This window comes from Danio rerio, chromosome 4, assembly GCF_052040795.2.
Source record: "Danio rerio strain M-AB ecotype USA chromosome 4, GRCz13ab, whole genome shotgun sequence".
Lineage (NCBI taxonomy): Eukaryota > Metazoa > Chordata > Actinopteri > Cypriniformes > Danionidae > Danio > Danio rerio.
In genome coordinates this window covers 55,999,014-56,013,778 of record NC_141024.2, presented here as the reverse complement: position 1 = coordinate 56,013,778, position 14,765 = coordinate 55,999,014, and the positions used below count along the sequence as shown (strand labels likewise).

General features: G+C 35.4%; 1 protein-coding gene across 1 annotated transcript in view; it reads left to right on the top strand.

The window, feature by feature from the left end:
* The window catches only part of LOC108183562 (NLR family CARD domain-containing protein 3-like), a 163,471-nt gene that overhangs the window by 75,552 nt on the left and 73,154 nt on the right, over positions 1-14,765 (top strand). The window contains exons 9-10 of the mRNA XM_087248506.1: positions 3,398-5,183; positions 10,678-10,851. Coding sequence (XP_087104632.1) covers positions 3,398-5,183; positions 10,678-10,851 — 1,960 coding nt within the window. The remainder of the gene's footprint in view (positions 1-3,397; positions 5,184-10,677; positions 10,852-14,765) is intronic.

The following is a 14,765-nucleotide window of genomic DNA, read 5'->3' as shown; positions in this document are numbered from 1 at the left end:
ATCCTGAAAAGAACGTGCTGCACGACTGTGTTGCTCTTTTAGGAAATTTGCAACTTCGACCGTCTGCCGCTGTGTGTACAAACTCTGGACCGGGAGACCGTTCTTGTTCGCTCGAAATTGCTGGATATCAGCAGGAGGAACCCTTATCGACTCTCTCAAAAGGCTGTAGAAGTCTCTGAAGCAAAAAGGATGCCTCATCTTACTTTCGCTGTGCTTTTAGGCTAAATTGATTGCAACAAGCATCAGGCGCGCAAGCTGACGCTGCCAATTCATTTGGCATTTCATTGGCCCGTTTACATACTCTTTCAGAGGATTGGCTTTCTGAACTAAATTCCCATAAGTAGAATAATTGCACTATAGCATTGGAGTTCCCCATCCGAAGGAGAACAGATAAACTGTATGTCTTTTGTTTTTACACATCAGAAATAACATCACCTGACATCACAAACAACTTATGTTCATCTACAATAAAAAAAATATCAATATTAATTAAACTATGAACCTTGTGAAGATGGGACAGTCAAAGAAAACAGTCTTAACTGTAGTGACATGTTCCTTAAGAATGCCCAAATCTGTAACTGTAAATAAAAAAAAATTAAAAATTAACCTTGGTGCATAAATAATTATCCATACCATAGAGTGTCGAACCAGTTCTAATAATATCTCCATATCACACTGCCAAACTGTCAGAATTAGATTCTTCATATCATTAAAGCATATTCCAAACTCCTTGACAGCCATTGAATGGGATTTAGATGTATGGACAAAAAAAAAAACTCTTTTACAAAAAAAATATATATGACCTAAATAATATATTTTAAAATTTAAAATAAAAAAATGGTACGTCAAAACAACTCTTTCAGGGGTATATACAAACATATAAACTAGGGATGTGCGGAGCAGCCGGTATTTGTATTTGTATTTGTTGAGGGGGGAAAAGTATTTGTATTTGTATTCGAGTAAAATTCAAAATGGCGCAAAAATATATATATTTTTCTATTACACTTCTAATTTACATTTATAGTGAAAGTATTGTTTAATTATACCCATTATATAAATTATAGACATGCAATATTGGCTGTTGTTTTTGAACATGTGACAAGAAATGTCATTGAAAAGAAAATAACATAGAAGCCATTATCTCATCCATGGTTAAACCAACAACTAATAAAATACCATTGTGAATATTATGAACCCCACCACCACCGTTCTTGTTGAAGGACACTGAATAGACAGAATAAAAATAAATAATACTTCAAAAAACTGTTCTTCTTCTGAAAGAACTTCTTTCCAATGCACATAATTCCAAAAAACTAATATTAACTAAATAAATCTAAATAAACCCCTGCCTGGGAGATCTGGCAGAACAAAAGTATTCTATATAATACTAAAAGATACAGCCCTGCTTTTGTCATCTGCCTGCCACAAAACAGACACAAAGTTTGTTTGCTTGTTTTTTTTTTTGTTTGAAACTGACTTGCTGGGGCAGAATGTGGCTGTGTTGATGGTTTGGTGCTTGTGGAGGATTTAGCAGAACATAGTTGGGCCGATTGAGGGGATTGATGCTTGTGGGGGGTTACCAGACAGTATCAGGAGAGGATGCTTTTAGTGCATTTGATAATACATTACATAGGAGGTTGCGCGGTGGCACAGTGAGTAGCACTGTCGCCTGACAGCAAGAAAGTTGCTGGTTCGAGCCCCGACTGGGTTCTCCCCATGTTGGCGTGGGTTTCCTCCGGGTGCTCCGGTTTCCCCCTCAGTCCAAACACATGCAATACAGGTGAATTGGGTAAGCTAAATTGTCCCTATTGTATGTGTGTGAAAGAAAGTGTATGGATGTTTCCCAGTGCTGGGTAGCAGCCACTGCGTAAAACATATGCTGGATAAGTTGGTGGTTCATTCCACTGTGGCAACCCCAGATTGATAAAGGGATTTAGCCGAAAAGAAATGAATGATTGATTATGGATAGAAGATGTTGACAGATGTTTAATATCTCTGCCTCTGCTGATTTCACTTTTGTAAACATTATACAGTATCACTTTGTTTTATCTGCAGCTCCACTGACTGTAAAATGCTTCCACACAGAACATGAAGGTTTTTTTTTCTTTTGACTGGTAAAGGACCAAGAAATGGCTCAGCAGTAGTCTTTTTCACTCTTTTTCTGGGTGCTCAAATGTATTTGAGGAGTTTCAAGTTAATAAAAAGTGACTGGAAGCTATGCTAAGGTTAACTAGCCTATAGCATATATCTTGCTGTCTGCAAAAGACAGTAATTTAGACGTACCATATAACTCCCATAAGTGCATACTATTCGACACAACTGCAAAAGCATCGTTTTAACCTTTATAAACGAACGTTAACGTTACTCTGTCAACAGTCTATTGTCTAAATTACCGCGCTAACAGAGCTAACGTTGCTTAAACAGAGCACCCGATTGCAGACGTCAATAATGTAATAGAATATCAAACTCCGCTTCAACTCCGCTACAAGTTTATAAACTGCCTTTGGAACCCAATTAAGGTACAAAAATCTATTTAACAAAAATAGTGATGCAGTGAAGTATTTTTTTTTGCTCAGCCGAGCCTTCTGTCTGTTGCTGTGGAGAAGCTTGCTCCTGACACCTTTTATCTCCGCCCCGCCCTCCGACTACTGAGCGTCTCTTTCTCTCTCTCTCTCTCTCTCTCTCTCTCTCTCTCACTCTCTCTCACTCACTCACGCTGGCATGCACTGTGGTCTTATGAGGAAACGCTGCTTTTTGATAGTGTTTTTCTTGCTCCCGAATACAAATAATTTTTCAAGTATTTGTTCGAATCAAGTATTCGTAAAAACACGCTATTCGTGCCTTTCCGAATACCGTATTCGGGTTCGGCTCCACCCTTAATATAAACATACAAATTAGATTAAAAAAAGAATATTTTTCAAACAGGGTACCAAACTGCACATTTTGTCAGTAGTATTTGGTGTACTAGAAAAGGTTGAAACTCTTAGTAAGAGACTGGAAACTTTCATTCATTCATTTTTCTTCAGCTTAGTCCCATCAGAGGTCACCACAGCAGAATGAACCGCTAACTTATCCAGCATATGTTTTACACAGGGGATGCACTTCCAGCTGCAACCCAGTAATGGGAAACACTTATACATTATCACATTCACACACATACATTACGGCCAATTATTTATAATTTATTTATTAATGTCTTTGGGACTGTGGGAGAAACCGGAGCACCCAGAGAAAATCCACACAAACACGGGGAGAACATGCAAACTCCACACAGCCGGGACTTAAGACAGTCACCTTGTGAGCCACTGTGCCACCCAGATTGGAGACTTTTACTATTAATATAGCTGGAAATCTTAAGACTATAAAATTTTTGTTTTATTTTTGCTCCTTTGTTTAGGTGAGCTGTTCTTCATTAATCAACTGAAATGTAGCCTGAAGAAGAAATATCAAAGTGTGTTTGAAGGAAATGCTCAGCAAGGAGACTCCACACTTCTGAATATCATCTACACAGATCTCTATATCACTCAGGGTGCGAGTGAGCAGGTCAACACTGAACATGAGATCAGACAGATTGAAGCTGCTTCCAGACGTCATCAGTCACTAGAGATACAGGTTGAATGCAAACATTTGTTTGAAGCACCAGAACAAGACAAGCAGATCAGAACTGTCCTGACAAAAGGAGTTGCTGGCATCGGGAAATCAGTCTCTGTGCAAAAGTTTGTTCTGGATTGGGCAGAAGGAAAAGAAAATCAAGACATCGACTTCATATTTCCTCTTCCATTCAGAGAGATGAACTTAAAGGAGAAAGAAAGACAAAGTTTAAAAGACCTCATAACTCAGTTTTTCCCAGAGACTAAAGGACTGAACCTTACAAGAAGCACACGATTCAAAGTCCTGTTCATCCTTGATGGATTGGATGAATGTCGTCTTCCTCTGAACTTTGCTGGTAATGAGACGTGTCGTGATGTATCTTCAGCAGTCTCTCTGGATGTTCTCCTGACGAACCTCATCAAGGGAAATCTGCTTCCTTCTGCTCTCATCTGGATCACCAGCAGACCAGCAGCTGCCAGTAAGATTCCTGCTGATTGTATCGACCGGCTGACAGAGATACGAGGATTCAATGATGCCCAGAAGGAAGAGTACTTCAGAAAGAGACTCACAGATCAGAATCAGGCCAGAGAAATCATTGATCACATTAAACAGTCAAAGAGTCTCTTTATTATGTGCCACATCCCAGTCTTCTGCTGGATTTCAGCCACTGTTCTCCAAAACATTTTGAAGGAGAACATAAATATTGAACTGAAACACATGGCTCATGCTGAAACACTGCAGGAATCTCCCAAGACTCTGACACAGATGTACACACACTTTCTCCGCTTTCAGATCCAGCAGAGCAGAAGAAAGTATGATGGAGAAAACACAGCAGATGTCTCCTGGGATCCAAACCTCATCCTTTCACTGGGGAAACTGGCCTTCCAGCAGCTGGAAAGAAACAATGTGATCTTCTATGAGAGCGATCTGAAAGACTGTGGCATTGACGTCTATAAGGCATCGGTGTACTCAGGCATGTGTACCCAGATCTTTAAGGAGGAGACAGGAATCATCCTTGGTACCATGTACTGCTTTCTTCACTTGAGCATTCAAGAGTTCATTGCAGCTCTTTATGAACATCTGATTTTAGACAGCAACAAGACACAAGCCAAGAAAAACAGAAATGAGTCAATGAGGAATTTGCTGAAGACTGCAGTGGACAAGGCTCTGGAAAGTGACAATGGACATCTAGACCTTTACCTTCGCTTCCTTCTCGGTCTGTCACTCCAGTCCAATCGACAACTCTTACGAGGCCTGTTGACACAGCAAGATGACAGAGACCAGAGCAAAGAGGAAATAATTGCATACATCAAGCAGAAACTTAATGCGAATCTGTCTCCAGAGAGATCCATCAATCTGTTGTGCTGTCTGAATGAACTAAATGACCAAACTCTGCTGAAAGAGATTCAGTCCCACCTCAGTAGAGGAAGTCTTTCATCTGCTTACCTTTCACCTGCCCAGTGGTCTGCCCTGGCCTTTGTGTTGTTGACATCAGAGGCGGAACTGGAGGAGTTTGAGCTTCAGAAATTCCAGAAATCAGACGAGTGTCTCATGAGACTATCAGCAGTCATCAAAACCTCCAAAAGAGCACTGTAAGTCAAAGTTCTTTTTGCTTTTATGTAAGAAATAGACTTTTACTATATGAAATAATACAATATATTATGTTGATGAACATGTACAATATTAATATTGTGGGTCCTTACACATACAGTAAATAATTGCTTATTACTTAATATTTTAGAGTTTTTTTTTTAATATTCAGATTAATGTATTGGCAGTGGTTGTTTAAGGAATTGTTTACTCAACAATGCAAATAGACTGATTACTTACCCTCAAGTGGTTATAAACCTTTCTACAATCTATCGACAACCTTTCTTTCTACTGTTGAACATAACAGAAAAAAATTGAAGAAAGCTGGAAACCTGTAACCACTGACTTGCATAACGTTTGTTTTCCCTACTATCTAGGTCAATGGCTAACGTTTTTCAGCTGTCTTTAAAAAAAAAATTTTTTATCAAACTGAATAAAGAAGCTCAAAGCTTTGGAACCACTTGAAGATGGGTAAATGTTTGGGTGATCTATCCCTTAATAAACAGCAAATAAACTACATTATCTATAAGCACTAGCTGATGTAATTAATGAAGCAAAGGAAATTTAAAGAGAACAGTTTTTTATTGTGTCTCCCGCTTCTCTAAAATATAGTAGTAGATTAATTTAAGAAATCTCTCATGGAGTATCATTTTATAACTGACTCGAGAATATGTGTGTGTTGTATTTTTCTTTTGTGTGTAAACTGCAGACAGGTCAGTTATAAAAGTATACAGCACCTTCAAAGTAGGGTTGAGTATCGTTTGGGTTTTTTTTGATACCGTTGCTAAATCGATAGTTTTAAAATGATACCAGTGCCAAAACGGTGCCTGAATCGATACTTTTTAGCCACAAAATGATGGTGGATGACTCTACAAAAATATTTTATTTGACAAAAAATTTAATATATTTAATAATTTAATAGAATAATATAATTACAGTTTAAAGTAAACATCAATTTATATTGTATTACATTAATACATTTCCTTTGATCATTTATTGGTTAGCATGAATTTAAGATTTGCATTATGAAATTACATTAGCTTACTATTAACCTGTGGGGGGCGGGCAGGAGCCACGTACTTTTAGGAGCACATTTTAACATGCATCACAAAATACTTGAAACATTATTCGAAGTCATTTTTTTTCATGCATTACTCTTTGTTTTATGTTCACTCAAGTTATTCCACCCGAGAGCTGTTTGCACTGTGAACCTAACAATACTAAAATAAGTAAAAGAAGGGCATGCATTGATTACTTTTGTCCGTCTCATCCTTTGCACGAGCTGTTACTCTGCCACTGGACATTACTGAAGCGGACAGAGTAACACTAGTTTGAACATGTATAAATATTATTAAAACTATATTGTATAAATATTATTATAACTATGCCTAAAACATCCTAACAATCAAAAACCAAATGACATATCACAGGCGATTGTCTTCTGAGTGCACCAGACATGAATGACACTCCTCATAAAGCTTGAGAAGCAGACAGTACTGTATGATCTATGTACTTTTTAAAATAAAGACTTGCAGGTTAAAGAAACAGCATATATATATATATATAGACATGGAATTATTAAGGGCAATACCCTTTAATAAGGCCAACACTGTCACTGCAATAGGCTGTATTGATTTGCACACAAATCAACTTCATTATATCAATATCAGTTTCATAATTGATATGATACTTCTATAAGATGTGTGACAGTAACGTCTAATATTTTATCAATTACTAATTATTTGCAATGTTTCTCACATGTAGTGTTGCATTAGACCAGTGGTTCTCAAACTGTGGTACGCGGGCTTCCTCCTAGTGGTACGCGGAGGAATCGCCAAATAATGAAAGAAACAATTAACACTTTTAATCCTTTGATGCGTAATATAACATCGATGTGATCAGCATTGTCTGCTTGGTGAAGCGTACGATCACAACGCTGTGCTTAGAATGTTTATTTTAGTGCTTTGTGAAATTGTGACATAAGCTGCTGAAAATCAGTTTCCGAAGTTTAAGCATTGATTCTGAAGGGTGATTTGACTGACATGAAAAGTAGCCAATCACAGTCGACCTTTTCTAGTCGTGTGAAACGTAAGGGCGGGACAAAGGCTTTCTGTGTTGCAGAGACAGAGAAAACAACTTAAAAACAAATGTTTTGTTGGAATAATGCTTCTCGGATGTTTTCACTATAGAGATGTCTAGCAGAGTAATTAAACCGCGGACATATTTCCTGCCTTTTGGATGATCTACATACACGTTTCGCTCTCCGACAGCCAGTCGACTCGCCTCTGACCTGTCACTCCTCTAAATACATTCTGAATGGCGGCGCGGGAATGGAGGTATTGCGCAATTACTCATTTCTGCAAATGTGGCGAGTGCTTTATTTTAACACGAGAGAGCGCATTCATGTACGCAAATCGCTAAAACAGATATGCTAGCTCCTAAATAGGCTTTTTTTTTCAAATGAACTGCAAGTCCTCTCATGATCGCCTGTGTGCTAAGGTTGAATACAATCGCGATCTCTCCACTATTAAAGTAGACATTATTTATCTTTATTCCTTGACTAAATTTATTCAAAAGTATTCAAAGTTATCAAGTATTTCGAATTAGATTGATGCATGATCGATGACAATGCAAATGGTCTTCTTTTTTGGCTGTATTGTGAAGTGAAACTTACTTTAAGCAAAGGGGGACTTATTTCTTTACGACAAAAGAATTATGCTGGAAATGTTTCTGGATGAGGTATTTGTGTGATTTAACGTTATACATTTAGCTGTATTCTGATCTGTCTTAAAGCATTACAGGTCAAAACAATTCGTTGTTACGTATTGTTTATTTATCAAAATTAACAATAAGGCTCTTAAAGCACTGCTTTGATAAATGTATTGTTGTCATATTTCAAATACTTCAAGTAAAATGAAGTCATTTATTTATTTTTTTACTGACAGTGTACTTGTATTATTTTTTTTTTTGTATTTTAGATTAAGATCAAGTGTAAAATAAAATCTACATGTGATGTACAGCTATTTAAGAAACAGATTTGCCATATTGTAAAGAAAAATAGTGTAAAATATTTAAATAAAAGGCTAAATTTAAATATTTTTACCATATACTTTAATTAAACCTTTCAAAGCTTGAAAATATTGTTTAAAAATGGGCAAAAAGTGTCTCTATGGCCTTAAAGTTTATGTGGTAGTTTTGCCAATGCTATTGAAAAAAGATTAATTGTCATGAAAGGAAAAATCGACCATACTTCCTTTGTTAGTGCAAATTCCTATACATGTAGCTTTGAGATTTAAGCAATTAAACCATTCAATCAGGTTTACACTTAAAAAAGTGATTTCATAATGAAAATCTGATTTTTTTTTTTCAAAAGTAACCAACTAGTACTTTTTAAAAGAGTACTTTGTACTTTTACCTAATATTAGTATTATTTACTAAAATTTGTGTTATTTTAGCAGTGTAATAGTATTTTTCCTTGAGTACAAAAAAGATTTCACAAGCATTAAGTGCAGGTTTATTATATTATTAATATATGATTAATAAATATTATTATTATTATTATTATTATTATTAATAATGGTTTTTATGTGTATCTATTCCTATGCAATGTTTAATGGGTTGCTGAGAATACATTTCAGGTCTTCAATACATAGCATGTCAGTCTTGAAAAAAAAATAGGTGCTGGAATTGATTTTCATTAGGCTGTGCCTGTATGAACCCTGTCATATGTAAATTTAACATTTCAAGATTTGTCTAAAAGTGTATGAATATGACATATAGCCTATATTTATGAGGTCCAAGCAACATTTCCAACTTTTGATGAATAGGCAACTATGAATACTTTAAATTTAAGTGCAGCAGTTTTCTTTTTACTTTTTTAAGAACAGCGCCATTTTTTATGAACCTTTAAAAGCACATTTTTTACCTGCAAGCACAGTTAATGTTCAGACTATTTAAAATGTTTAAAGTGACTGACAATAATACATATTCTTAATAATAGGAATTAATCTGCATAGTTTTTAAACTGTGCACACATGTATATGCTTAATTAGGCCCACAACGCTATTTTTAATACTGGTTTAATACTGGTGTCTAGAGACTCGAAACCTGATTTCAAGGTATTTATGACCCAAAGACTCTTTAAAATGCTTGTTTAACACTGATGTTTTCATATAAACTTAAATCTCTTTATGTTTAATCATATGTTTTGCAAATTTTCCCTTTATCTTGTATTAATATTTTTGGTTTTAATACCCCTGCATATAATGTTAACTGTACCTAAGCTAAACATCCTCTTATACTGTTCAAGTTTGGACTTTTCGAAAAGCTTACTCGCTGTACAAATCGATAGTTGACATTTTATTTTAATATGAGTGCAACATTTTAATGTTTTAAGAGACTGTAACATTTTTGTCCCGATTTGCATAAAATTTGCCTATATGCAAATTCTCCTGCCTCGAACAACGGGTTGTAAAATTAGTATTCCAGGAAGTTAGCTTCTAATTGGTCAACTTTCCATGAAGGGTGGATCCGAACCTGCCCTATATATGCTTAGGACCAAGAGCTACGCCCTTCTCTCTCTGTTCAAACTCTCTTTTCGAACTCCCTCTTCGCACCCCTCTCTGCTCTTAACCACGCTGTTTTGAAACCTTCCAACTCAACAACTTCCTAACAAACCTAAGTATCAAAACCTTCAAGAAAGCAGGCGGAAACCCAGACGGAAAGGGTTAATCGCACCGCGCTCTGACATTTCACTGTTCAGAAACTTTTGCGGCTCCAACTTCAAACACTACAACCCTCAGGAGAACAAAGGATCACCCAACCAACCACGTGCTCAACAACGGGAGCTCGGACATCACGAACAGACCACAAGTATCACCTTTCTCCCAACATCTAAACTGGTGTGAACTAAATTCAACCCTAAAGAGACAATAGAAGGGTTATATTGAATTTGATTACGTTTGGTTTGCTTGGTTTGTGCTTACAAACTCTGAGGTTTTCCCATCATTTCCTCTTCCTCTTCTGCCTCTTTATTCAAGCCCATTTCAAATGAATCTTCCTCCCGCTAGGCGCGAGGTACGCGAGCATTGAAATCTAAATCATAACTCGCAACATTATAACGGCGGGAAAGGCGCGGGAAGAATAACCTTGAGCTAATTTACTACCGTAATAATGGTGTAGATATGCAAGCACTTTAATCTGCATTATAATTTGTCACAGATTATTAATGTGGATATGCATGCAAGTTAATCTACATTAGTATTATAATTTTCTACATGTTTATTTGCGGAGAATAAACAAAGCATTAAATATGTAATTTTACATTGGTTATAAAGGTGGTGTGGAGGAATGCACATTCTCATATTAATTTTGATGTTAGTATGTCCTGACCATGAGCGTGAAAGCTGGTCTATGCATATTCATTGTATGCACATGCATTGTTGATGCATGAGCCCCCAGATGACCATATAAATATTGTGTTTGTCCTCTACACAGGCTACAGGGCTGTAATCTCACTGTTCAGTGCTGTGAGAGTTTGTCTTCAGCTCTACAATCCCCAAACTGTGTGCTGAGAGAGCTGGACCTGAGTAACAATGACCTGCAGGATTCAGGAGTGAAGCTTCTCTCTGATGGACTGAAGAGTCCAAACTGTAAACTGGAGACACTGAGGTAAATGGTTTTACGCTCAACAATGACCACAAATATATGGTTACAAATTGGGTTAAGAAATGTGAACCCCCATTCAGTGTATTGGCAGAAGAAGAAAAAACATTGGCAGGGATGTGATTATATTCATATCTATACAAACCTACGTGTATAGCCAAATATATTTAAAACTATTACTGGGTAAACGGCAAAATGTTGCATTTTCAAATTAAAGCTTCTCTTTTTTCTAATATACTTAAATATGACAGTTAAAGTAAGCAGTTTATTTTAAAGGCCATTTTAAGTAATTGTCTCTATGTTCTCTATTTATATTTTTATATTATCCTATTTTTGTTTTAATGTTGATTTAGTTTAGTTAAGATATATTTAAGAATTTGTCAAACCTTTTGGCAACTCTGTCAAAAAATATACATACATAACAATCTCAGTCTGTGTTTGGGGCCCTTTTGACAATTCTTTCTTATTAGAATTTAAACCAATACAATAATACAAACGCACACACTAATTATATGTATTTACAACTATAGGAGCCATATTACTTTTCATTTAATTATAATGTTTATTTGTATACTGATTAGTTTGGGTTTCACAGTGACGTTTTTTGTTTTGGTCACGTGGGCATAACTGGCACCTGCTAGAATATATAAAGCGCGTGCACAATCAAACAGGTGAGGAGGAGAGAAGCCTGAGTGGAGTAGTCGTATTTTTTGTTGACCGCAAACGGCATCACAACGGCACACACAGCAACTATCACTACAACGCAATAATAGGCTCCATACAAAACAGGTATTTAACCCACAAATTGCTGTATTGTTTGTCATGCTTCAAGTTTACATAAAGTTTTCCTTATAACATCTGAAAGGCCACGTTGGTCTTTCAGAAAGAAGGTCAGGTTGATGCTGGGTTTGCCTACTGACACTCTCTCTTCAGTAGCATGTCACGTGCTGCACGTGAACGTGCAAATGATCATCGGATTATTATTATTTTTTTGTCCTAGGCTTTATTCAAAATATAAAATTACACATAAATAAATTTAGATTTTTTTATAATCATTACATCAGAATGTGAAGTGACCAGCACAACAACAAAAAAACAATTCTGAAGACAATCACCTACTGCACCTTTAATTCATGAAGGCATGCATCTGATGATTAAAGATGATTATGACATTTTAATAGATCTGTCAGGGTGTCTTAAAAGTATTAAAAGTTTACAAATCAATTTAGAGTAGTTGAAGGTCATTAAAGTAATATAAAGTCTTACATGCTATTTTTCATGGTATTAAATTTTGTATAATTATGATTATGTAATGTAAAGTTGTATGCTAAATTTTGCCTGAATTTAATCTGCAAAATTGGGATGCTATGTAGTTAATGAAATTGATCCCTGTTTTGTTTACTACACTAATCAATGCAACAACATTAATCCTGCTGGTCTATAGGTGCCATCTGGAAGAGATTTAGTTAGCATTTTTACTATTAGTCTATATGTAGGTTTCATGTAGCATACTTTCACAAAAATAGATTGTTTTTAATATAATATTTTTAATTTATTATTTAAATTTGTAAGTATATTTAATCAGCATTTGAAAAAAACACATTAGATGTCACATACTCTTTATTTTTTTCTGGTTTCAAAAATCTGGTATTGGAAAATCACAGTCGACCATGAAAAATCAAGATCAGTGTTGTTATATACATGAATAAGTTGAATTGTATTAAATAGGAGTCTAAAGTTGTATTAATTTGTTTAAATGTCAGAGTTTGTCAAGCCCCATGTTGTGAATTAAAGAAGAGATATACCAGGAGAATTTTTGGGCATCTTCAAATCAGGATCCTTTAATGAGAACTCGCTGTTGCTGTGTCGTTTATAAAAAAAATAAATAAAATAACTATTGCAGCCTGGCACTCAGTTAAAACACAATTTAAGGGGCAATGCTTATTAGTAGAGAGAAAAACTTCCATGACAGTTTTAGTTGAAAAATCCAATCTTGCCAATCTTGTATCTGGGTCTTGCCCTGAAAGTATCACTTGGCCATTTGTTAGACAATAGACACAGCCATGCCTAGAACTTACAATATGCATTACTTCGGAGACATGGTACTGTATTTCACACATAGGCAGTCAGACCTGAAGTGCCTCAAACTTACTATTTGCATTGCTTTGGAGAAATGAAACTGTCTCTTACAAATAGGCAGTGAAACCTGATCCCTTAGAATGCATCTTACAATGTAAAAACATAATTTATATATTTAAGAAATTTGTAATGATCATCCACACAATTTTTTTTTTTCGAATTGTTTTATTTTCTTCTGAACCTTTCACAGCAGCAGTCAGGTAAATAATTGTCTTGTGCTTCATTCCCACCGTTCTGAATTATATTGCATTAAATAGGAGTTTTCACAAGCAGCTTTTTAGTTTTACTTTTTGTTACTGAATTTGGTAAATATACTGCAAGTTCAAATGTTGACAATCAATGGTATCGGTTGAAACCTAAAATGGCAATAAAGTTTTAAAATGTATAAACAGACTCTTTAAAAAGGTCTTAAAGGTATTGAATTTCTCTCTCTGCTTCCTACATATACCCTGTGTACATTCAAGTTTTGGTAATTGTAATTGATTTTTTTCCCCCTTGTACTTTAGTGCAGAGCTTACTTTTAAGAAGTTTTTTTTTTCTTTTGAAATAAATAGTTAATAGTTTAAAAATATGCATTAAAAGTGTCTTAACAGTTTACATTTTTGTTATATTCATTAGAAGTTACTCTATTTATACGGTATGGCCTATCCGCTTGTTAAGTGGTGACATGTTTGTGACGTATGTAATACTGTTTCCGGGTCCAAGCCGCCATTCATTTGAGTGGAGAAATCATTCGTTTATGATCACGTTTTATTCCTGTCACACATTAAAGTTAATTTTATATAAAATCATAGTGTACACAACAATCTCAGGGCTTGCTGCATAACAAATACCAAAAATGTAACAATTTATAAAAAATGAATCACTTTCTGGCCATCGGATATTAGGCATGGACATATATATTGCGATTGTGATTTTCGAAAGTATTAAATTGTTTTGTAAACATTTATTATTACCATTTCATGAGTTTCCCCATTTAGTTGAATAGAGCGCTTGGACCCGGAAGCCGCTTCGTGTGACGTCACACTTAACAAGCAGATAGTGTATGTATAAGTCAACATTTGAAGTGGATAAAAAAAGTTAATCAAATGTGTTCTAAGACAAGAATAGCTGTTTTGGTTTTACTTCAACTTTAATGAAAGATTTTGATCCACTTCAGATATTATTAATCATATTTTTTCACAAATTATATTTAATATTATAATTTTGGTGGTACTTTTAGCATGCACAAATTTAAGCATATTAAATGTATTTTACTTATAACAAAATTGTGGCCACTGAAAATGCAGAGTAGCTAGTAACTTTGGAAAACTACAAAAAAGGTAATGTCGAGCCCTGGTTTTAGTACTCGAGTCCGGATTCAAGACGTTTTTTCTATCGCCAAACTCATTAATATTTTTACTCAAACTTGGACATTAGTCTCAACCAAATCCAGCAATAACATACTGTATGCTATTTCACCTATGAAACAAAGCCAGTTGTTGAGTGTGCTTGTTCAGAAAACGTGTAACATTACTTGTTAAATCCACAGTGTGTTTAGAAGGGGCATTGATATTCTTATCTGATAAGCGTTGTCATATTGCTCCACCTCCATATGAGTGCGCTGTGCAAGTGTGTATCAATCATGTTCATTTAGAAAAACGTGGGACAACATTCTATTTCTTAAGAGACCTGGTTGCTAAGGGAAAAATAATACTGGTAATGTTAATCTGGGTGCTAGCAAACAGCTAACTAGATTCTGTAATCAGTTTATAATGTGCTTATTAATAATAAAAAAGAAA